The sequence below is a fragment of the Carassius auratus genome, unplaced genomic scaffold, assembly GCF_003368295.1.
Source record: "Carassius auratus strain Wakin unplaced genomic scaffold, ASM336829v1 scaf_tig00215878, whole genome shotgun sequence".
NCBI classification, from domain to species: domain Eukaryota; kingdom Metazoa; phylum Chordata; class Actinopteri; order Cypriniformes; family Cyprinidae; genus Carassius; species Carassius auratus.
This window is the reverse complement of record NW_020528288.1, coordinates 162920-186401: the sequence shown is the minus strand read 5'-3', so window position 1 is coordinate 186401 and position 23482 is coordinate 162920. Positions and strand designations below refer to the sequence as shown.

Here is a 23482-nt window from a genome sequence, read left to right as displayed (position 1 = left end):
CATGTGAGTGTGTTTATATATTCATAATAAATATACACAGTACACACACACACACACACACACACACACACACACACACACACACACACACACACACACACACACACACATATATATATATATATATATATATATATATATATATATATATATGAGCTCTTTCATATTCTGTATACTCAAGCCGTTTTTTTATGAGTTTATGAATTTGTTTTATTATTACTTGAAATATCACAGCAGCCTAAATGTTTCAAAAAATACATTTGAACTACCAACCTGCTGTCAGGCCTTCTGCAGTTCAAGGATCCTGTTATGGTATGTGGATAGATTTTATTACCTTGTTTGTCAAATCCATGATATCATATGAGATATGATACCTAAAAATGGAAAGTTGACACAAAGATATTTCAGTTAGTCTGTCTACCCTTCTTCCAGATGAAATACATCTAAAAATAGACTTCTTTAAAGTCAAGACATTGGTTTGAAAACATCCTGCCTTTGGAGAATAGTCAGGGCATGTCAGAGCTACACAGCACATCATAATTAGTGAAGCGTGTCTTATTTTAACATATTAAGTGAGGTTCATATAAAAGTCATTCTAAATAAAAGTTTTGGTTGATTGATTTTATAATGCTTATGATGTTTTGAGACTTTCAAAGACTAAAATTTTTCCAATTTACATTGAGTTTTGATTATTTATTTACTTATTTATGCATTTTCAAATTCCACTGACTGGATTAGATTATACTGCATTACATTCTGAACAACTGACTGAATCAGAACCATTTTTGGCACGCTCGCTTATCTATTTCCATACAAGTGGAAAATTAAATCTTATTTCATGGTCAGTATTTAAGATCAAATATACTGCAAAAACGTAATAGAGTGGGTCGTTTAAAATGACAAATCCCTGTTGGACACGATTATATTCACAATTGCCTTTGCAACATTAATTTTGAAGTGAGCTATATATTAGATTTTTCCAACATTATAGTCTATGAGATATGATGAATATAATTCAAGGGAATTAAACAAAAAAATGATAAAATGGATCAATTTAGAACACATTTGCTTGCTTGGACTTTTTTCCTATTATAAATCCTGGGTGAAATGTTCGTGTTCATTATCTGTTAATGCTTATAGAGATGCTGAGGGTAAACGACTTAGTTGATTTTCACCCCACACCTTACCCGGCTGTCAAAGAGAGAAACCAGGAGTGAATCCATTATCTATGCTACTGAAAGTAAACAACCAGCATCTCGGGCCAATTCTCCGGTGGCTGGCAAACGCACCCCCCCACCCCCAACCTCGATGTAGAAGAAGCTCATTAAAAATCAGTGCTTTCCCTTAGCTCCGGAACGCTGTGCCGGCTTGCACCTGTTATTCCTCCACTACATTTTTAATGAGGTAAAAATGTTTCAAGCCTACACTGAAAATGGTCTTCCATTTAACAATTCATTGGCATTTCATTTAAAATTCACATTTTGTTTTTCAGGGTGGGTGGTGGAAGCCTGTTTCCTGTGATTGCTTTAGATGTGTCTTTTTCCTAATTTATGACATTTTCACTATGGCTTAAATATTGAATGCATCTTTTTTTTTATGGGGGCAGAACTCTGTCAAGGGCTTTGTTTGGCATAGATAAGCAAGTATGTGTTGTCACTTATGAATATAGTTTAAAAAATAACCTGGTGGTATGCAAATGCATCAATATTTGGCTATCAAAAGAAGTGATTGATCTCAACTGAGAAGCCAATTGGAAGTGCAGACCTACTGCAGAGAACCTCATCGCTGGCCCTGTCACGGCCTCAGTCCATCAAGATTCCAGTCGCATGCTTGTGGAGGTGGGAATGCCTTCGCAACTGCCAGAGCAGCATAGCATATGGTCCATAATTACGGATAATGCAGTTTAAGATGATACACCAAAATACCCCATTAAGATCTTAGCCATTAGTATTCAGTTCACTCAAATTCAAAACATTATGTTTTTTTGTAACACAGTTGAGTTGATGCATGTTTATGCACATCTGTTTGTCACTCTCAGTCCCATTTGAGAGACTCAACATGCTGGATTGTCCAGAGAAGGAGGTCGCAGACCTGCGGGGCAGGGGAAATTGAGTGCGGTAGGATGGCTGTTGACAAAAGCGAGTGAGGGCATTGCAGCACCACGTCTTGGCTAAAGACCAGGAGTGTAGGTGGGCTTTAATTGAGTGGAGAGAAACTGGCCTTTCATCATTCTGCTCCTGGGGTCTGGGCCTTTCTTGCTGAATTGGACTTTTTATCTGGAGAGTGCAGGTGCTGTGCATGGCATACCCAGGCTAATTTTTGGAGGCTTTGGTCCAGTTCCAGACCTGAAATTGGTCTTACAACTCTTTTAACATGTCTTTCCTTTTCCAATATGTGCAATACTTACTTTTCTGTCACTCTGTTGACTTGTTTCTTGCTACCCCTGGGAGTCTGGGCACAAAACACTGTGCTCTCTGAAGATCAAGCTGACCTACCAAAACTGCCAAATAAAAAGGCTCTTGTTCTGGGCATCCAATTACAAATACAAGCATGACAGTGTTATTTTCACCCCCAAGACTGTACATCCTTGATGAAGGTGGCATTTATTCTCAATTTACTTGAAATAAGATGTGCTTTTTTGAAAATGTCCAATTTAAGTGACTTGTTCTGAACCCCATTAAAGTGCATTTTGCCTCCAGCGTTAATGAGGCTGGATTAAGCCTAAAGAGTTCCATAAAGGTATGCAGGCGGCAAGAACTGTCAAACCTCTCAACCCCCAGCATTTGATTCCTTCACTTATTCCCTTCACAAGCAGAGAATGCCTTATTGACAGCCTCTAGTGTCAGATTTGCCCATTTAAAGGCAGCACTTGCCTGTGCTGCATTGTTCTCTCTCACTTTCAGAGCTGTCAGTTGGTCCCTTAGAGTCTCAGTCGGTGGGAGTGTTATTGACACTGAAGAGGTCGGAATATTGAACCCCTTCTGGGTGTGTTTGAAATAATTTTAATGCTCCAAATCCTATTAAGAAAAGTATAAAATTTATGTTTTTATATTATTTCTGCACAGCTAACGTTGCTAATATGCCATTGGTCCGACTACCATATAGTCAGAACCCAAACTCATGCCATTGGTTGGTACAGTGTTGCTGTTTCGGCTGGTTGGAGCAACATGGCCAGATGAAATAACCACAGCTTCCGCTTATAATAAACAGAATGTTATCGTCCATTGACGGGGATGCCAGTAAAGTTGAATTTGTCTTTATAGTTAAAATTTTTCTTTGGAATTTTTCTTTACTTTATATTAACATTTTATTTGTTAAACTGTTGTATAACACTTGAGCACTTCATTTTGTTCCAACCTGGGGCTCAAGTTGGCAAACTATGATTTATCATTATAAGTCATGTGTCAGGTGCTGAAATTGTTCATCTTTCAATGTGATCTCATTGTCCATCTGTGTGTTGTCCATTATAGCACATTACAGTGCTGTGTATCTGCTAGGCATCTGTGGTAGATGGATCACTTCATCTGTTTACAATGAGTCAGGATTCAAGTCAAGCAATCTCAATTTGTAAAATTTCTCATGCATCAGAGTGCACGTGGTAACCTCTTATGTCTCTAAGAGATAACACTTAAAGTCACCAAAAGGCTTTCACCCTCATATGCTTTCACTTAAAGGCATGAGTCAGTGACAAACGCTCTCAGGGCATTCTCACCGAGAAGTCAGCACTCTCTTTGGAGTTCTGTCCTGGAGGAGCTGCTTGCCACTCTTGGCTCTACATAAACAGAATGGCAGGCCAGAGTTTGCTTTTTACACGAGGAAAGCCAGGATATGTTCACAGTCAAGAGAGTGGGCTGTTAGCAGCGCTTTTTGATGTGCCCATGTGCGGTTAATCTGAAAAGCCCAGTCGGAAAAAGCCCAATGCATAAATAAAGTGGGAGGCTTCTGCTTGCCTGTCAGCTATAGCCGTGGTGTGACAGTGAAAACATAGTTGGGAAGGTCTTCCGAGATATAAAATACAGAATCTGTTTATCCTTTTTGATTTCTTGGCTTGTGGAACACGGCCGATTAGACGCAGAGTCAAAGGGAGAATGGATGTGTGGGTCCTCAGCATCATCCACTGCCTGGGGTGTTTATGAGCTGCGAGGAGCCTGTATGATTGCCGGCAACACAGTGGAGTGATGAATGCGTAGGTGTGAGGCCATTGTGAGGTCATTACCACCAGGGTCCATCCGGCTTTAATCAATTATGGAAGACTGCCTCACTGTGTGCCTCCAACACGAAGTAATTCTGAGCATGCAAAACTTGTCAGAGCAAATCTCTAGAATGTGTGGAAACAAAAAATGTGAAATAGTCACAGCCAAACTTGAATCCCCTCAAGGTTACAAGGCATGACATGTAATTAAAGATATAACAAAGTAGGAGGACATAAGCTGAAAGCAGTGTGTCAGACAAAATAGTGACAAGGGCTGGCTCCTAAAATGAAATATGACAGAATCGCATGGTGTACACTATTGTTTAGTTGTGCATCAGCTGATTAACTTCTTACTTTGGAGTTTTAACAACTCTGCTTTGTACTGAAATACTCTTGTTCTAGTGATCCTGAGTGTATGTGTGCCATTACACATTGTCATATATTAACACCCAGTTAGTTAATAGACTGATGCATGTCTCACAAACCTGAGTCACACATCACGGTTCTGATTTATTTAGAGACTGACAAATCCAAATATTACTCACAGTTCAGTAAGGGTTGTGAACTGATTCACTTTCACTTTCTGAGTGAGTCTGATTGAAACTTAACAGCAAGTTCAAGGCTGAATCTTTTGTGATTGACTCAAGAATCAAATCATGAGAGCAATTTTTCATGATTTGGATATTCAGAAGTGCTTAATGTGGTTTAATGAAGTAAGACAGAGATATCAAAAGTTAAAAAATACAGTTCATCGGTTATGCACACTATATACAGTCAATCAGATGTATATAGTAATATAAATACAGTTTCTTTATGTTGGTTTTCTATGGGAAAGTGCAACTTTGTGAAACTTTTGTGCATTACAATCATACTTTGCGCTCATCTGCTTGCATGTACATCCATAAGTATATGTATACATCATCAATAAGTTGTATTAATTATACAACTTATTATACAACTTATACATTATACAAAAATTAATTTGTCATATATTATCACTGTCTTAGTACATTAGCCTAGTAAAAAAAACAACTGGCTGGCAGGCAGCAGAAGAAAGCCTTGTTTTGACTTCCAAGTGGAAGGATCTGACATTACGTGAAACCTGTGAATTGAATGGTAAAAGCATGTTATATTTTTGTTAAATTCAATAGTTGGTGAGATTCGTACATGTAAATGAACTTCTGCCGTGATCTGACTGTTTTGAAACTGTCACTATCAATAAACCCATATTTTAGTGATTTAAGTTCCCTGATGTCTTTGTGCTGTGTCACTGTCACAGATGTTTTCATAGCAGCAGCAACACAGGAGCACAATGGTACGTTCCAGCATTGTGATAAAACTGTCTAGCTTGAGTGAAAAGACAGATCCAGTTCACTCACCAACTGCTGGTTGAACACAGATGCACACACGTGTGTGTATATCGCTTTTCATCTTTTACTCAGGTGTCAGTCAAATGCTCATATGTCATATAAACATACACAGGTGTTTTCAGGGCCTCTAAATCAAAGCTGAATTTACAGAGTGCATGTTCAGACATGCCCGATTACATTGCAGAGATACGAGGGATAAAAGAGCTGTCAGTCAGCACAGGAGGGGTTGATGTGTTCTGTGGTGTTTCTGATGAGACCAGTGTCCTCTAAGGGATAGTCCTGGCAGCCTTCACTCAAGGCAGGCCAAAGATGAGCTGACTTCGGATACAGGAGACGCTCATCTGTAGATGACTGCTTCCTAGACTGTGTTTTCAAGAGCTGCTGACTCTGAAATGTCTCCATGCTCTTAAATACAAAATGTTGGGATTCCTCATCTATGTGATCATATTTTGGACTGGTGTACTGTATGTTAAAGCGATATGATGATTTATAAAACTGATGTGTCCTTCATTAAAGAAAAAACAATTCTGAGCCACCAGCGGCACCTTATAATTATCAAAAAATAATGATATTTTCCAAACAGGTTTCTTCTGGGTGCCTTCTTCTTCTTCAATTGGTTAGTTAAACAGATATCCCTGGCCAAAACGTCTGCCTTTTGTTGAGCCACAGTTGTTTACTGCCTATAGAGTAATTCAGGTTCCGAAATTTTCCAGAGGGATAATTCGTTTTAATGATAAGTTATATAAACCTTTACAGACAACAAAGACAGACCTTCTATGAGCTTTGAGGCTATTAATCAATGGTATATGCTTTTGTTTAAGTCATCAGCCTACATTATTTCACAGCCAAACTTACTGAAATAAAAATTATAATGAACCTTTATTTGGAGAGTACTACCGTATTTTTCTGAATATAAGTCACACCTGAGTATAAGTCGCATCAGTCCAACAAAAATAATTTTGAGTATAAGTGAGTATAAGTCGCATCAGTCCAAAAATACGTCATGATGAGGAAAAAAACATATATAAGTCGCACTGAACTATAAGTCGCATTTATTTAGAAACAAGAACCGAGAGAAAACATTACCGTTTACAGCCGCGAGAGGACGCACTAAGCAGCATAGAGCGCCCTCTCGTGGCTGGAGAAGGTAATGTTTTCTCTTGGTTCATGTCAAATTAATTTTGATAAATAAGTCGCACCTGACTTATGAAAAAAAGTGCGGCTTATATTCCGGAAAATACGGTACTTGTGCACAATGCACATCTCTGAAGATTAAGCCTATAATGTGTTCTCATTTCACTACTGATGAGGATTGTTTGATTATTGAGTAATATTGCTCTTTAAATGCAAGATATTTAAAGTGTATCAGAAAGTAAACTTGCAATAGTTCCACTTTAGCATAATCAGATATACTTTAGTATATCTTAATTTGGACATCAACACTACTTCAGCACAAATCAAGTGCATTAAGTACAAAATTAGTTGCTTCAGTTTAGCAGACTTTAAGCATACCAGTTTAGTATATGATATACAGGGTATTTTTATTAAGCACATCAATATCTAAATGTATTTGTAGTATGTTTAGCATGAAATAAATGTATTTTAACCCTTGTGCATCCTTGAGGACATTTTTGGCTTTTTCAGTTTTGTTTTTTTGATAACTTTGCCTGTGTTTATGCTAAATGCATAAAATTTGCCACAGGTGTGTATTTTTATTGGAATTTTAATATTTCACCTTCATTTCCTTTAAAAAATCTATTTTCTACTAGGTACACAAAATACTTCCTCTCAGGACCTTTTGGACAAAAATGTCCCCATTGAAACCCATTAAAACTGCAATTTTTAATACCGTCTACATTCAACTATAAAATGATGCAATCTTTGTTAACAGGCTTTCATTCTGTTGGCAAGGCTTCAAAATTTACATTTTTACTATATTTTACCAGATGGTGCCATTTTTTCAGGTTTGGCATATAAAGCAAATTATCGCTTTATTGTTGTTTTCGGATTATGCATATTATAGAGCCAATTAGATATATTATGAAGCTATAATTGTGTGGGTCTGTTGGTATGGATGTGAGAGTGTGGTTTGTGTGTACTGAAAATTTTATGTTTGTGTGTGTGTGAACAGTTTGAATGAAAAATATATATATTGTACTGGAAATCACAAATCCCACGCCATGTAAATTAGTCATACAGAGTTACAGACCCTGTCATGTGGAAACTGAATAAGGTCAAAAAGTTACTGAGCTTTGAAGATTTTTTTCATTCAAACACATTTCTTATTACTTGTTTGCACTTTTTCATTTGTTATTGTTTTTGTTCAAAGAAAAAATGTGAGCTTGATTTTGATGTAGTAGTTCAGAAGCCCCTCAAAACCTTGTTTTTGTTTTCACCTTGAGAAAATGGCGATTGTTTTGTCTGGTAGATTTTAGTTGAGACGGGTGCTTTCACAGCCAAACCTATAAATAGCAGTGGCTCGAGTGCCTTGTCATTTCATAGTTTGCAAGATGAAGAGACGTTTCACAGCAAGGGAAGCTCTGGACCTAGTTGTGGCCACCAACAGTGAGCACCCGGGTACAAGTGAGGATGAAGAATTGACTTCAGAGGATGAAGTCGAGTTTGCATTAGAGTCTGACTCTGATAGCTCTTGTTCCTCTGATGACAGCACTGAGAGTGAGGACACAGAAGAGACTGCAGATCTTCAGTGGAATTCAAAAAATGGGCAGATTCTCTGGTCTTCCACTTACACTGAGACGCTGCGTTACAATCCTGCCAAGGGTATGACCCCGGGTCCCACACACTATGCAACTGCCCGCATCACAACTTTGCAGTCCTGCTTCGACCTCTTCATTACCGAAGAAATCATTTAGCTTCTTCTGGAGAACACTAATTTACACGGGATGCGTTTTGTGATGGATTGGATTGATTTAGATTCCAATGACATTCAGGCATACATCGGGCTGCTGATTCTGGCCGGCATGTACAAGTCCCGATATGAATCAACAAGAAGCCTGTGGAATGTGGAAAACGGACGTTCCATTTTCCGAGCCACCATGTCCCACCATAAATTCAAGCTCCTGAGCTCCACCCTGAGGTTCGATTTCAAAGGCCGATGCAGATTTCCCAGTACATGCTCAGCAAGCCTGCCAAGTATGGCATAAAAATTTGGGTCACCTGTGATGTCACCACATCCTATGCATGGAAGTTGCAAATTTACACGGGGAAGTCTCCTGGAAGTCCTGCGGAGGTGAACCAAGGAAAAAAGGTCATTCTGGAAATGACCGAGGGGCTCCAGGGGAACACTGTGACCGGTGACGATTTTTTCACCTCCTATGGACTGGTGGAGGAGCTTCTAAAGAGGAAGATGGCCCTAGTTGGCACAATTCGCAGGAACAAGCCAGAGCTTCCCCCAAAGCTGCTGCAAATAAAGCATGGAGCACTTCTGTCCTCCCTCTTTGCTTTTACTAAGACGCACACAGCTGTGTCTTACATACCCACGTTTTTGTCCTTTTGGACCTGAGTGGTAGTTTTTATTTTAAATCTGATACTGCATAAAAATATGAAAGCATAAAAGTGAATGTCGTAGTTAACCATTTACATATCCAAGGATGTAATATTTAAAGGAAAAAAAACTGCTTAGCATTTAGTATATGGAAATGTTTTATTATTATTATATTTTTTATAAAAATCAACAGTGGCATTATGTAAAGAAACCAACGTTTAAGGTGTTAAATTTCTGAAAACTAATGAATGTTTGGTTATTATGATTAGAACTGATGCTGGAAAAAAATCTAAGTCAGTGAAAGTGGAAAAAAATATTAATCAATAATATTTTTATGACACTTTTTTGAAAAGGACATTTTTGTCCTTTATGGGCCTGAGTGGTAGTTTTATTTTTAAGCTGACACTGCAAAAATAATATAAATGCATCCAAATTAATATTGTTGTTAATAATTAACACATCAAAGACTCTAATAGTCAAAGAAAAAAAATCTGCTTAGCATTCACTATATGGAAATTAATAATAATAATAATTATTTTTATTTAAAACAAAAGTGGCATTATGTAGAGAAACCAGCATTTAAAGGGTTAAAATTCTGAAAATTAATGAATGTTTGGTAATTATGAATAGAACTGGCGCTAGTAAAAAATCTAAGTCAGTGAAAGTGGAGATAAATATTAATCTATAATATTTTTATGACACTTTTTTGACATGGACATTTTTGTCCTTTATGGACCTGAGAGGTACTTTTATTTGTTATCTGATACTGCATAAAAAATATGAATGCATAAAAATGTATGTTGTTGTTAATCATTGACATATCCAAGGCTGTAATAATCAAAGAAAAAATGATCTGCTTAGAATTTAGTAAATTGAAAATAATTAACATTTTTATTTTTTTCATAAAAAAACAACAGTGGCATTGTGTAAACAAACCAGCATTTAAAGGGTTAAAATTCTGAAAATTAATGAATGTTTGGCTATTATGATTAGAGCTTATTCTGGTTAAAAAAATGGCATCAGTGAAAGTGGAAAAAAATATTAATCTATAATATTTTTATGACACTTTTTGGACATGGACATTTTTGTCCCCTATGAACCTATGTGTAACTTTTTTTAATTGATGCACAAGGGTTAAAAACATTTTAGTATATTAGTATCATGACAACATAATGGATATGAAAGTGTTAATGAATTTGGTCTTGGTGAAATAGATCTGCTATGCTGCCGCTGTTTATTATTAGATTATTGCTTCTGCTGCAAAGTACAGGAACGATACGGTGCTGTGAGTATTTAAGGCATACAGCTGCAGCACAAATAGCATAATAAACTGTAGCAGTTCTATACAGGTGGAGCTAGGGATGGTGGGGGGTTTCAGAGGAACTCTTAAAGTGTGCTGCGAAACTGCTTGAGTGAATGCTAATCAGCCATTTAAATGTGAGGCAGTGAGCTCACTGGCTGAACCAATCAGCTAGTGCCAAGTAGTTTATCACTGCAAATATCAATTTACATTAACGACACATCAGTTTCTTGACAGAACTTGGCATTTATTTTTCACTAAGGTAGTTTGCTTCAAATAAAAATTTGTAAAGTTTATAGTATATATGAACCAATGCTGCTGAAATGTGGCTGGGCACTTTTAATCTCTATTAAGCTTGTAGAAATCTTAAGCTTTTTAAGCTTTTCAGAAATCTTGATGGTGATGTGTTGTGATGATGGTCATATAAAATTAGAAGATGATGATATGTTGTGGCAATATTTCTGTTAGCCATGGCGATATTTCTCTACTCTGACTCATTCTTGCATCTTTTCAGCGAGGGGGAACACATTGATGTGACACAATATTTTCCATATACTTCATGCTTACTGAGTGTACAATCCTCTTCTTAATAAAAGTGCATATCGAAAGAATTTAGGGCTCTGTTTGCATGGGTGGCTGCCACAATTTGCATAAACTAAAAATAAGGGGTTTCACCACTCTGTCCATTCGATGTGTACTGATTTGGACATCTAATGTCTCAGAACACCACACAGTATCTACTTTGCCAAGACAGCAAAAACTGACTTAAATAATGCAGGTATCAAGAAATCAATAAGGTTGTCCAGCAGCAGGAATTGTTGGAGTTAAGCAATGCGGCACTGAATTTTGAGCCACTGGTCTTTCATTTGTTTTGACAGGGATATAACATACCAGGAGCACATATTCACATAGTAAAATAATAGTTTTTTAGCAAGTTTTTTTATTTTAAGTCAGGTCTTAAATAGATTTAACAGTAATGTATCTCATCAAGACCCACAACAGTGGTTGGTATATATTCATGAAGTGGACATGGAAATGTCATTTTTAATGGTCTACATTTCAGGAGTGATAAAGCATATGTATTGCCACTTGACTTGTGATTTAAACATTTGCTGCAGAAAAATAATCATTTATAGCACTGTTGTAGCTGACAAAGCCAAATTCAGTCAATAAGTAATTTCACCTCATGTTTACACCTACATCCGAACAGATCAATGACTGCTGGTGACACTAATAAGCTTGTGAACTTTACAAAAAGGTTGTTATTATTATTATCAGTCATGTACTGAAATATTTGAAGTGTTATGAGCGCCAAGTGTATAATTATCTTAAAGCAACTGTCTCTTTTATAAGGACACATGAGGGAATATCAAGGATATATTCAAAGTTTTACCCAGCAGGCCATTAGATTTTTTTTTATCAGTTGGGAGTCTTTTTTCTTGATAGTTGCTCCTCAGAGATGCATCGCTCTCCTCTAACTGTCTCCTTCTCTTTTGTCTCTGATTCATCCTTCTCACATTTCACCAGGAAGTGGAGGTCAGTAGTGCTGTATCATGACTTTGCTTGTGTTTGATGTCTCTTTTAAAATGCTTGATCTAATATTCGCTATAAATGCTGTAACCCATTTTTTATGCAATCTAAGTTGCTCATGCATCTTCGTTTGACATTTCATTTAAGCGTTTACCTTTTTTGTCGTGTTTGCCTCTCAGAATTTTTTTTAAGTTCCATCCCTCTTTTTTCCATTAGTGCTTTCCAGCTGCTTTTCACAATTTAAGTATCTTAGTATTGTACATTTAAGTTTGGTTAATGATAGATCCACAGTGATAGATGTAATAATCTTAACTAAATTCTTAACATTTATTCTAGGGTGACCATATGAGCCATTTTCCCAGGACGCGTCCTTGCCAGGATTTCTATATTGCGTAAAACATCCAAAGTAGTTTGACTAATAACATGCAGGTATGGTACATAATCAACCAATCGTGGCATGTGAGAAGGTGAGATCTACAGATAATGATCAAAGCAATGCAAATACACGTACATGTTAGGTGTTTGTTCGTTCATTCAACTTGAAGCGTCGCTGCGCTCCGATCATTTTATGACACCTAAGTACCAAGAGAGTGATTTGAATGCATGAGGAGCCGTCTGCTCTGCTCTCTATAGCTCTTATGAATGTCATACAATGATCTGTCTGCACAGCACAAACAGCCAAAATCTGGATATTTTAGGCAATATAAAAATCCTGGCAAGGACACGTCCTGGGAAAATGGCTCATATGGTGACCCTAATTTATTCTGTGCAGCACATTTGACTGTTTCACTTTGTTTTGTCAGGACGATTACATCAGATCATGGGATGAAAGTCAAGGCTCGAATGAAAGTAAGTCATCTTTTTTTATTGGTAATCACATTACATATATTAGAGAGATCTTTTAGCCATTCTATTTAAGTGCCCAAATCGCATGATGTGCGGAACAATGACCTAGTTTATTTTCAAATGGAGCTGGAGTTTACATTAGGTTAAATGACTAATTAGTGCCAGTTTAGATTTTTCTTCTGTGTAATTGAAGCCTTCTTTTATCATGACACTCAACATGCATTTTGTTTTCTGTCAGTTGCACACAAGAGTCAACACAGTTGCAGTGCAGTGTATTCAAGGAAGTCAGGACCAATCAGAGTTCAGTATGCAAATAGATGTAAGAAAGAGTAGTGCTCAGTATGCAAACATTACAGTGATTTGAATAGATTTAAACATTTTCAGCAAGTCAGTGGAAGGTTTTTTCTCTATTAGCTAATCTAATAAAAAAATAATAGTATTGTTTTAAACAAAAATTTAAATAGTCTACAAATAAAGTTTGAACCCCACAGCATGTTGAGCGCTTTAATCTGAATTAATTCTTGAATTAATTTTTTCATAAATGTAACATTTAGTGTTTTAAAACAAGCACTGTAATTATCATTCAGTAGTGCGGTTAGGCTTGACCATGGTCTGCGTATGTTTGTCAAAGCAGACAGCCCTTCTTTTCTTCTTGGCTGCCAAACACTAATTGCTTACACAAGAGATGAGGTCATCTCCTCATTTTGCTAGAGTAAAGAGACTGCCCGGGCACATTTGAAGATTATGTCTTGATTTTTCAGTTGAAGTGAAGTCCTCAGAATGGAGGAGTCCATTAGCAAATATCTCAGGATGTAATTAATGGATAATTGCTAGTTCCACTGAAGGCCCAGTAAGAGCCCCGGAGGCTTGATTTAGCACTGACTGACACTGGCTTTGTTCCTTCAAAGCACAAATCCACTTAAGCTTCATATGTCCAAGAACAGAGGTCCACGAACCCGATGGTCTATTTTTCTCTTTTTTTTTTTTGAGCTGGCACTAAAGCTTCTTGCACGGCCATCACTACTCCCACCACAAATCTTTTGTTTGATACTCATTATTTGAACTGATTCTCTGTGACAATAGGGAATTATAATCAGATCCATTCGTCGCAGTTGTTAGAGAGCAATATTTCACACATCTTAGGGTAAATTTGATATTTAAGAGTTTGTATTTATGCTATTAATAATTTGAACACTTAAGTATTAAAACCAGTATTCATCACATACATAAGGTGGTCATACACTGTAAGAGAGAAAAATGGAAAAAGTACTTGTAATTTTCTTCCAGGACATTTTCCGTGAAGTTTACTTACATTTAACCCTACTGGTTCTTTGAACCCAATGTGTAGTTCAACATACGTGTTAAACACATGTGAAAAATAAATGCTGAAAATGTATTCAGAATAACACACAATACATTTTTAAGGACTCACATTCACACAGAAGGTGTTTTAGCTTTAAAAAAGCAGGAGACACAGGGAATGCAATGGAGGTAACAATGCAAGGTCTCAAGATGAGTTTTAAAAGTTTTTAAACTTCTTTTAACTTGAGCACCACATTTTTAGAAATTGAAATTAGAATTGAAAAATGTGTGTACACAAATATATGCGCAACCTACTTCTTTTTTTTTCAATGTATTAAATAAAACCTATTTGTCTTACCAAATTTAATGCATTTTAATGCATTATCTCTTTAATGAGATAATTCATGAGGCAGTGATAAGAGATTTGTCCCATGATGTTTCCACTTAAAAGGAGACAGTGCAGGCTTCAGTCAAATTCAGATCCTTTTTTCTTTCAAAGAGAAAAACAAGGAACAGCTCACTGATCTTATAGTGTCACAGTCCCTTGTAGTTTGTAAAGAGCTGCACTTTCTGAAGAAGGAATTTCAAAAGTTAAAGGAAATCTATTTGAAATATATTAAAAAGATTGTTCTGGCCGAGAGTTTTAAAATACACCCTTGTTGTGACATGATAGGAATTAAATTAGATAAATCTGCAGTGTAGAAGAAATGTTAAATTGTATCAATTATTTACTTTATGTTGGTGTCTAATTGGCCTTGTAAGACTTTATTTATAGTCTGAAATTTCAAGAGCATCTGCTCTCCATGTTTCGACTTTCAAGCATCAGACAGTTAACAGATACCAAAGCAGCCGAAATTCCCAAAGAGCCTTATTTACAGTGTCTTCCTGGAAGGTAGCACTGGTCCTTACCTTTTTAATGAGGAACAAATTTGCATTTTACAAGTTATCGAAACAGCGGCTGTCACACAACTTCAGGACAAATCTATGATATATCTACTGTGACAGTAGTTTTTTTCTAACCACCAGTCATGATACTTGCTCATGTCTATATAAAAACCTCCTTGCTTAAAACACCCACTTTCACATACACTATAATTCAGTTTGGGGTCGGTAAGTTTAAAAATAATAATAATAATAATGTTTTTGAAAGAAGTCTCTCAGCAAAGCTGGATTTATTTAATTAAAAACAATGTGAAAATTATTACACTGTGAAATATCATTACAATTTAAAATAACTATTTTCTATTTGCATATGTTTTAAAATGTATTTTATTTATTCCTATCTTGTCCAGTCCAGTCGACGTCACATGATGTGCTGATTTGGTGCTCAAGGAAATATCTCTTATTATTATCAGTACTGAAACAGTTTTGTGGAAACATTTGTGGAAGACATTTTTTTTTTTTTTTTTTTTACTTTTGATCAAATTAAGGCATACAATGAATGCATAAATGCATTAGTTTTTTTAAGTACCTACCCTACACTTTTGAGCAGTAGTTCATGTATTTTTTTTTTATTTTGTCCTGAAGGTAAAACTTTCAGAGCAGAACATATTCTTGCATATCTACGGCTAAACAAAGTGTTGCCAGTATGTGGACAAATTTATCATAAGCAGATGTTTTTTTTTTCTTTTTCACATTCCTGGGTGTGTACCTGTGAAAAGAACATCTCAGCAGTCTGTTTAGTCAACCTGTACCATAATTAATCAAGAGGATGCAAAGCTTCAGTTCATTAAAAACAAATGGAGACGTATTTATTCAATCAGCGTCCGTGTTTTACAGTATTTATCAGCGTGATTGTATTTTCTCTTTCCTGTGTAGTGTGTACACAGCATGTATCGGGTCCTTATCTCTGTGAACCCTTCCCTGCGAGTCAATCTGATATGCTCAGCGTTAAGTGGTTCTGGCTGCTGATGTATATTAGCTGCATTAGCTCAGCCACTGGATTTGCTTGATAGAGTCACTAGCTCCTTACTTCTACTCGGCGATTGTACGGATCACATTAAATGCTGCTCTGAGTGTAAACAAAGGATGTGGTGGTGACTGGACGAGATCCCTCGGCCCTCTAAGCCAGACTTGGCATCGCTTACACATGGAGACCTTTTTTATGTATTTTATAGGGACAAGCCCACAAGGGCCTGTTTGTAAGATATATTTAATGTTAACAGGAGTGATGATTATGGATAGATCTAGAGAGAGAGAATTCTTTGTTTCTCTCTTTTTTTTATATTTATATGAGCAGCTAATCAGTCCTCACTCAGGAGTTGGACTGTTGCTATAGCAACATCATTATTCTTGTGTTCTCTTTAATCTGCTTGAGCCTGTTGTGATGAAGTGAGGGTTACCAATCAACCTTGTGCCGTTGTGTATAGACTGTAATAATCTGTCAGGTTTGAGATATAGTTTTTTTTTTTGTTATATGTAGTATGGTGAGATGATGGCTTACTAAAAAAAACATACAGCAAAATAACAGTTTTGCCTCTTAGCTTCTCTAATGCTGTAGCATAGAGAGCACTGAGGATGGATGGGCGCTTTTGAATTTGTGTAATGCTGACTTTTTTGCATTAATTTTATTAAATATGAATCAAAGGGTGTTTGTCATGATATTTTCATCTTTGGTGAAAATAGGAGTTTCCCTAAAGATTCATGATGACATTTTTTAATTGATAAAAAAATTAAAACATTTTAAATTAAGAAAATAAATGTAATATAAATAAAGTGCATAAAAAAACATATCGTAATTTTCCTGCTGTTTATTTATGTTCAGGTCAGAATTTGTTATTGTTAACTAAAACCCATAAAACAAATATAGACAATAATTTTTTTTTTAATAATAACAAAAACCATTAAAAAAACTGAATGCATGGCAGATTATTAGGGTACATCTCTCTTCATTACAGATGTTGACACCACTAAGGATCCTTGCCAGAAGGTCAAATGCAGTCGACATAAGGTGTGTGTCGCTCAGGGTTACCAGCGTGCTGTGTGCGTCAACCGCAAAAAGCTGGAGCAAAGGTGAGCCCTTCAGCTACAGGACTGTCTTTATGCACATAACAGTAATACATGACAGGAGAGTGTTTGATTGTTTAGGGTATATGAATAAAATAAACTGTGTGCCATTCTAAGGCACTGTGCAGAATGTAACTGTCCAATCTGGCTTTTCATTATTCATATGATCATGAAGAATCACATTTCAGAGAGGTTCAGATTATTGGCTGAGTGCGTATGAGTAAAGTTGGATGTTTAGAAAGAAGTCTTAAAGACACAACAGCAAAAAATGAGACAGGGTTGAAAATGTTTTTTAACATTACGGCACAGAGAACCCTGACTAAAATTTTAACTGGACCCCAGGGGAAAAGAAATAAATAAAATGGTTATGATCTGTTTATTTCCACAAGCGTTAGGAAATGTTCATTCACTTGTGAAGAGAAAGTCATATTTTTGTAGAGGTGAAATAAGAGCAATTTATTAAAGCGGGCATGTGTTGTCTGGTGGCTCATTGTGAGCTACACAGATTTAGTCCCTGGATGTTTGTTCTTTTTACAAATTGAACTTGTTCCTGTGGCCGTCCCTAAGGGGCTGGTTATCATTGTAGCATACAAATAACTACGGAGAATGTTTTGTTAACTTTAAATAAAAAAATGGGCCAGTGATTCACTATTCCTGTATTCAATTATGCGTCAGTTTATATCTCACATGGAATATTGACGATATTATTGATGGCATGTTAATACTGATTAATGTGTTTTAGGTTGAAGCAGCAGGTCATTAGACAGCAGCAGGAGAGTAACTGTAAATCTTGCCCAGTATCTTCCTCTGGTCTTGTTTGTGGCTCTGATGGACACAACTATGCCTCTCAGGTACTTCACACTGCATTCAGCTTCCTTTAATTTTATTAAAATAAGCTGAGGTGCAGAGAAATGTATCATATCTATATAATCAATTTCTCTGCAGTTCAGCTTATTTTAACACAATTGGGTATGTTGCACTTTTGTGCCTGTTCAGACTTTTTATTGGGTTTGGGTAACCCAAAAAAGATCATATTCATATTTGCTAAATCAGTAAATTCCAGCCATGGATCGGTTTTGCTTTGCTAAATCTTTAAAACCAAACTGAACTTCTGTGGCTGACAGTAGAATAAAATAATCAGTCATGCATAATAATGTTTTTTTAACTGCATTTAGTTCCTTTACATCCAACCTTTTTGTAAATTGATGATGTATATCTGTCAAAGGTGATATTTCATACGTGTTGAGCTTCTGAATCCCACCACACAAGAAAGACCACATTAATTTTGTTAAACGTCCCATCTGGATTCATTTATAACGAAATTTGCCACTAGGCCTTCCTTGGAGAACGTTTCCCCATGAATGCCCCTAGAACATTTTCCCAAAGAGCACACAACAATTTCTGAAAGACAAATAGGACATGTCTCATTAAAGGGAAGGAAATGTACTTAGTAAATTTGTTGTTTTAGGTGAATTATTGTAATAATGGCCACTTTAATAGTGTTAATAATAATCATAAATAATATCCAGTATAATAGAATTTCAATATAATGCAAAACCTTGATCTAGTCACAAATATTATAACCAAATTAACACTAGCTCAGGTCATTTTTGAAGAGTCAGATCAGGTAAAAATATTTTCTTAGTCCTGTCAACAAACCTGTAGAGAAAATTCATAATCCTTTCACTAGCATACAACTTTGGATAATGACATTATTTCTATTCTTGCTATTCTGTGCCATTCACAATTATTATTATTTTTCTATCTCTGTTATTTTCTGTGTGACTCGTGGATCAGACTGCTTGCGCAGTATGGATAACGATCTCTATTATACCTTATATTCTGGCCCTTGACATCCTTAAAAGTCAGAGAATTGTCTGAAGAGATTCTGGGTACTTGGGGATGAAAGAACCGTTCTGTTGAATTATGTATTATATCTTTTATATCTATTTCTGACCTTGTGAGGGAAGAAATTATGGTTGACATCAGCTTCTTTTAATGGAGATGTCTTGTCTGAACCAGCGATTTTCACTCGTCTGTTGAAATAATGTGCTTTACCCAGGCTTACAATTCATGCCACGGAGCAGGAGCATTTGACACTGGACTAGTGTTTTGGCGGCACTGCTTATTCTTTGGATGTGTTTGTGTGTGTGTGTGTGTTGCACCTGAATTTAGTGCAAACTGGAGCAGCAGGCTTGTCTCACAGGGAAGGAATTGAAAGTAAGATGTCCTGGTCCCTGCCCCTGTACCGCCACCGCGGCTCCTGCTACAGACCTGGACAGCAAACACGGTATTTACCTGCTACATGCTTCCAACAGCTGCAATTTGATCTTGCAAAGCTTGTTAACTGAATAGTTTCACCAAAAATAATTTACCGTATTTTTCGAACTATAAGTCGCACCTGAGTATAAGTCGCATCAGTCCAAAAATACGTCATGATGAGAAAAAAAACATATATAAGTCGCACCGGACTATAAGTCGCATTTATTTAGAACCAAGAACCAATAGAAAACATTACCGTCTACAGCCGCGAGAGGGCGCTCTAGTGGTGGACTACAGGAGCACTGAGCAGCATAGAGCACCCTCTAGCGGCTGTAGACGGTTTCTCTTCTCTTGCCTCATGTCAAATTAATTTTGATAAATAATTCGCACCTGACTATAAGTCGCAGGACCAGGCAAACTATGAAAAAAAGTGCGACTTATAGTCCGGAAAATATATGGCACTCAACCTTGTGTCGATCAAGACCTGGAAAAATCAATTGTTTTGGACCCTCATTAAAGGAATAGTTCTCTCAGAAACTTTCAGAAAATGTACTCAACCTCAGGCCGTCCAAGAAGGAGAAATTTAGTGTTCCTTCAAAAGAAAGTAAGTCATAAAGATTTGAGTAAATGATGACAGAATGTTCATTTTTGCATGAGCTCTTTTAAATAAGCACCTTCTGTCTTGAATGAAGCACAATAGAAGCGCCAGCGTCTAAGTTTATAGGATCATTTTTTGATGATAATAATGAATGGTTTTTTGAGATTGCTTCTGATGCCTTTTGTCTCTTTCACATCCCCTTGAGTAGTCTGCAGCTCTTGCTCTAACAGAGGCTTTTATTGATTTATCAACAGACTATGCTGCTCTCTTTTCTTTCTCTTTGCAGCCTGCTTTGTGAATTTCTGCTGACTTTGATTATGACTGATTTATGTCTGCAGTCTCCGCAGGCTTTTCTTGTCCACTTCAGAAAGGGCAAAAGCAGGACGATTGGTTCTTCACTCTTTAATACTGATGTCTGCCAACACTCCCTTATCTCCTTTCACCGTCTCTGTCTCTCTTCTTTTCTGTCCATAGAGAGTTGCACAGGGCAGGACCTGGCAGATCTGGGAGATCGCCTGCGGGACTGGTTCCAACTGCTCCAAGGCAACGGCAAGCAGAACAGCACGGGGAATCCTGTAGCCAGTTCTGCATCAAGTGAGCCTCTAAAATCTATTTAGCTAGTGCTTTTATATTCAGGAATGACAGCAGCTTCACTACGGATCAGCAGCATACAGTGACTCTAACCTCATTTATTTTGGTTGTATCATTTCAAGTAATGCCACAAATGCTGTTTTCTTTTTAGTATTTTAAACACTGACCTATGATCATTGTGTCCTTTCCCGATGGCTAAAGAACACTAGCAGCATTTTATCCGCTCAAAAAGCAGTTTTGAATTGTGAAATGCAGCTGAATGCTTAAGTACTTCAGTGGCAGAAAAAAAAATGACCAGATCAACCATGTGAGCATCAATTCTCTACATAGCTATGCCTATTTTGTTTGTTACATTTATATTGTTTGCTTCTAATCTGCTTAGAAAAATAGGTCCATGGTTTCCATTAGTGGTTTACTGTCTTGTCAGCAACATTTGAACAGCAGTTTTGTATTAAAAAGGACATAAATTTGTTTACAGGTAATATGATGCAATCATCTATTCTTGGAGAGATGCTCTTGGAATACATTTTAAAAAGCTCACAAAATGCAGAAGTATTACAGTATTTAAGCTAGTATTTATCTTGCGTTAACATGTAACTTGTGATTGTTTGTGCACAGTTGTGGACCGAACTCTTGTTGCGACCTGTAAGGACTCTATTGGCTGGATGTTCTCTAAGCTGGACACGAACAGTGACCTGTATCTGGATCAAGCTGAGCTGTCTGCCATTAATCTGGACAAGTATGAAGTGTGCATACGGCCCTTCTTCAACTCCTGCGACTCCTACCATGATGGCAAAGTCTCAACAGCTGAGTGGTGCCTCTGCTTTTGGAGAGAAAGTGAGTTTTTAGTATCTTTACCCAATTAAAGCAGGTCTTAGTGATTTTTTTAATAATATAATGATGAAATATTCTATATACTACCAAATATTCAGTGCACTACCATTGAAAATTTTACATTTTTGAAAGAAGCCTCGGTATCACTTAGGGACCAGATCTCTCTATTAGCATGCCTGTTATTAAAATACTGGCTGTTTATTAGTACTTATAACCGAATTATATTATGACCGAAGCCTCTTATGAAAAATACAGAAAAACAATGTTGTGAAATATTATTATCATGTAAAATAACAGTTTTCTATTTTAATATATTTTCTTGTTAATTTATTTTCAGCATTATTACTTCAGTGTCACATGATCCTTCAGAAATCATTCTAATATGATGTTCTGGTGCTCTCAATACATTTATTATTATTATTATCAATGTTGTGTTAAAATATATTTTAATAGAAACAATAGATACATAATTTATGTAGCATTATCAATCCTCTACTGTCAATTTTGATCCATTTAATGTGTCCTTAAAAAAATGACTTTCTTAAAAAGCATCTTGCTGACCCCAAACTTTTGTAGTAGTGTGTCATTTAAAAAAATCTGCATCTTGATAATTAACTAAATTTAATTAAAACATACTGTTGATAAAAATCACATGGAAAAAAATATATATTATCAATCAATACATATATTTAAAAAAAGAGAGAGAGAGAAAACATGCTAGTTTCATTCCTGATCAATAGTGTCAACTTTGACAAAAAAAAAAAAGATGGCATTTTAGTGAAATATTTTCATCTGAAGGCAAAGACTCAAAAAAGTAACATTGAAACATCTCACACTTCAGATTTGAAATCAGCTCATACTGGGATCATTGCCTCAGCATTGCACATTTGTGCCCTACAGGATGCTGGTCAGTGCCACAGTCCACAGTTTGTTCTGTTTGGTTATATCAGCATGACAGAAGGGGGACACATGGCCGAACATCAGTGCCAGCACTAGTCTGTGTTTGAGCGTGTTGAATACTGCTTCAGAGAGTTAGGGCTTTCAAATCTGAAATGATGATTCCATTACGAAAGCCTAGAAGACGATATTGCATGCAAAGGCTGGTCTCAGAATGCATTTATTTTACATCAGCACGCACTGTACTGGCGTTGAAGATAAAGAAGACACCAGTCAGAAGAGGCAGGGCTTTAGAAAAATCCATCTGTGTGCTGAGAGTTCTTCAGACTCATGCCACTAACTCATTCAGTTTGCACTGGATTAAGTTTAATTAGTTTTCTAAATATAATCAAACATTAAAGGGGGGAGGGGAACCATATGTTTGGATTATTGTAATCCAAATCTTTCATTTCCTCTACAAACACTCCCTTTGGAGAGAAAATGAGAGATGAGAGGGCTGGAGAAGGCATTCATTGACCTTTAGCTGTTTGTGGCATGTGGAGAGAGTGATTTACAGTATTCATTTTGACGAGATGCATAAGTCGGGAGGAATTGCTATTCAGTGTGTGCTGCTAGGGTGACTGACAGTCAGTGTGTGTGTTTGTCAGTAGGGGAGAGCGTAGGTCTGTTTGCATGTGCATGTGTTTATCGCAACATGCTCTACATATTAATGAGACTCGTAAGTGTGTTCTTTTGTTTGAGGAATTCCTATGTGTGTGTGTGTGTGTGTGTTTACTTAAACCATGGAGCATGGCAAGTTTCTTGACACAAACAGACATATGCTCCACTGTGCATCGCACTGGAGGGGCACAGAGCTGTATCTTAGCAGCGTCTTAACACACATACACACACTAGACCAGCCTAGCTCTTGTTTGATGTGATTCTGCTCACGATATGTGGCTGGGCACTCTCATTTCTCCTGGGTAGGGCACAGTTGCTTTTGGCCTGTCACACTTTGTCTTCCCCTTGTATTTCCCCCGGTGGATAGGAAATGGCCATTGCAGAGGGAAAAACAACATCAGTGTTGGTTGTTGACAGCCTGCTCAGCCTCAAACTCTCTGGGACTAAAACCAGACGGGCAGTCAGACAGAAACCTGCTGCATTTTTTTAGACTTGACCTGTCCGGCCCTAACATAGTGATAGTGTTGAAGCATTGGCGAATATTCCTGTATGTGCTGCACTGATTTATTTATTTAAGGAAACATTCTGT

General features: G+C 36.8%; 1 protein-coding gene across 2 annotated transcripts in view; it reads left to right on the top strand.

Annotated features, from left to right (window-relative positions):
- The window catches only part of LOC113096130 (testican-2-like), a 31412-nt gene that overhangs the window by 2663 nt on the left and 5267 nt on the right, over positions 1-23482 (top strand). The window contains exons 2-8 of one of the 2 annotated variants that reach the window (XM_026261572.1): positions 11895-11903; positions 12701-12746; positions 16943-17057; positions 17794-17902; positions 19227-19341; positions 20386-20505; positions 21121-21339. In XM_026261572.1, coding sequence (XP_026117357.1) covers positions 11895-11903; positions 12701-12746; positions 16943-17057; positions 17794-17902; positions 19227-19341; positions 20386-20505; positions 21121-21339 — 733 coding nt within the window. The remainder of the gene's footprint in view (positions 1-11894; positions 11904-12700; positions 12747-16942; positions 17058-17793; positions 17903-19226; positions 19342-20385; positions 20506-21120; positions 21340-23482) is intronic. The other variant, XM_026261573.1, reaches the window with a different exon arrangement.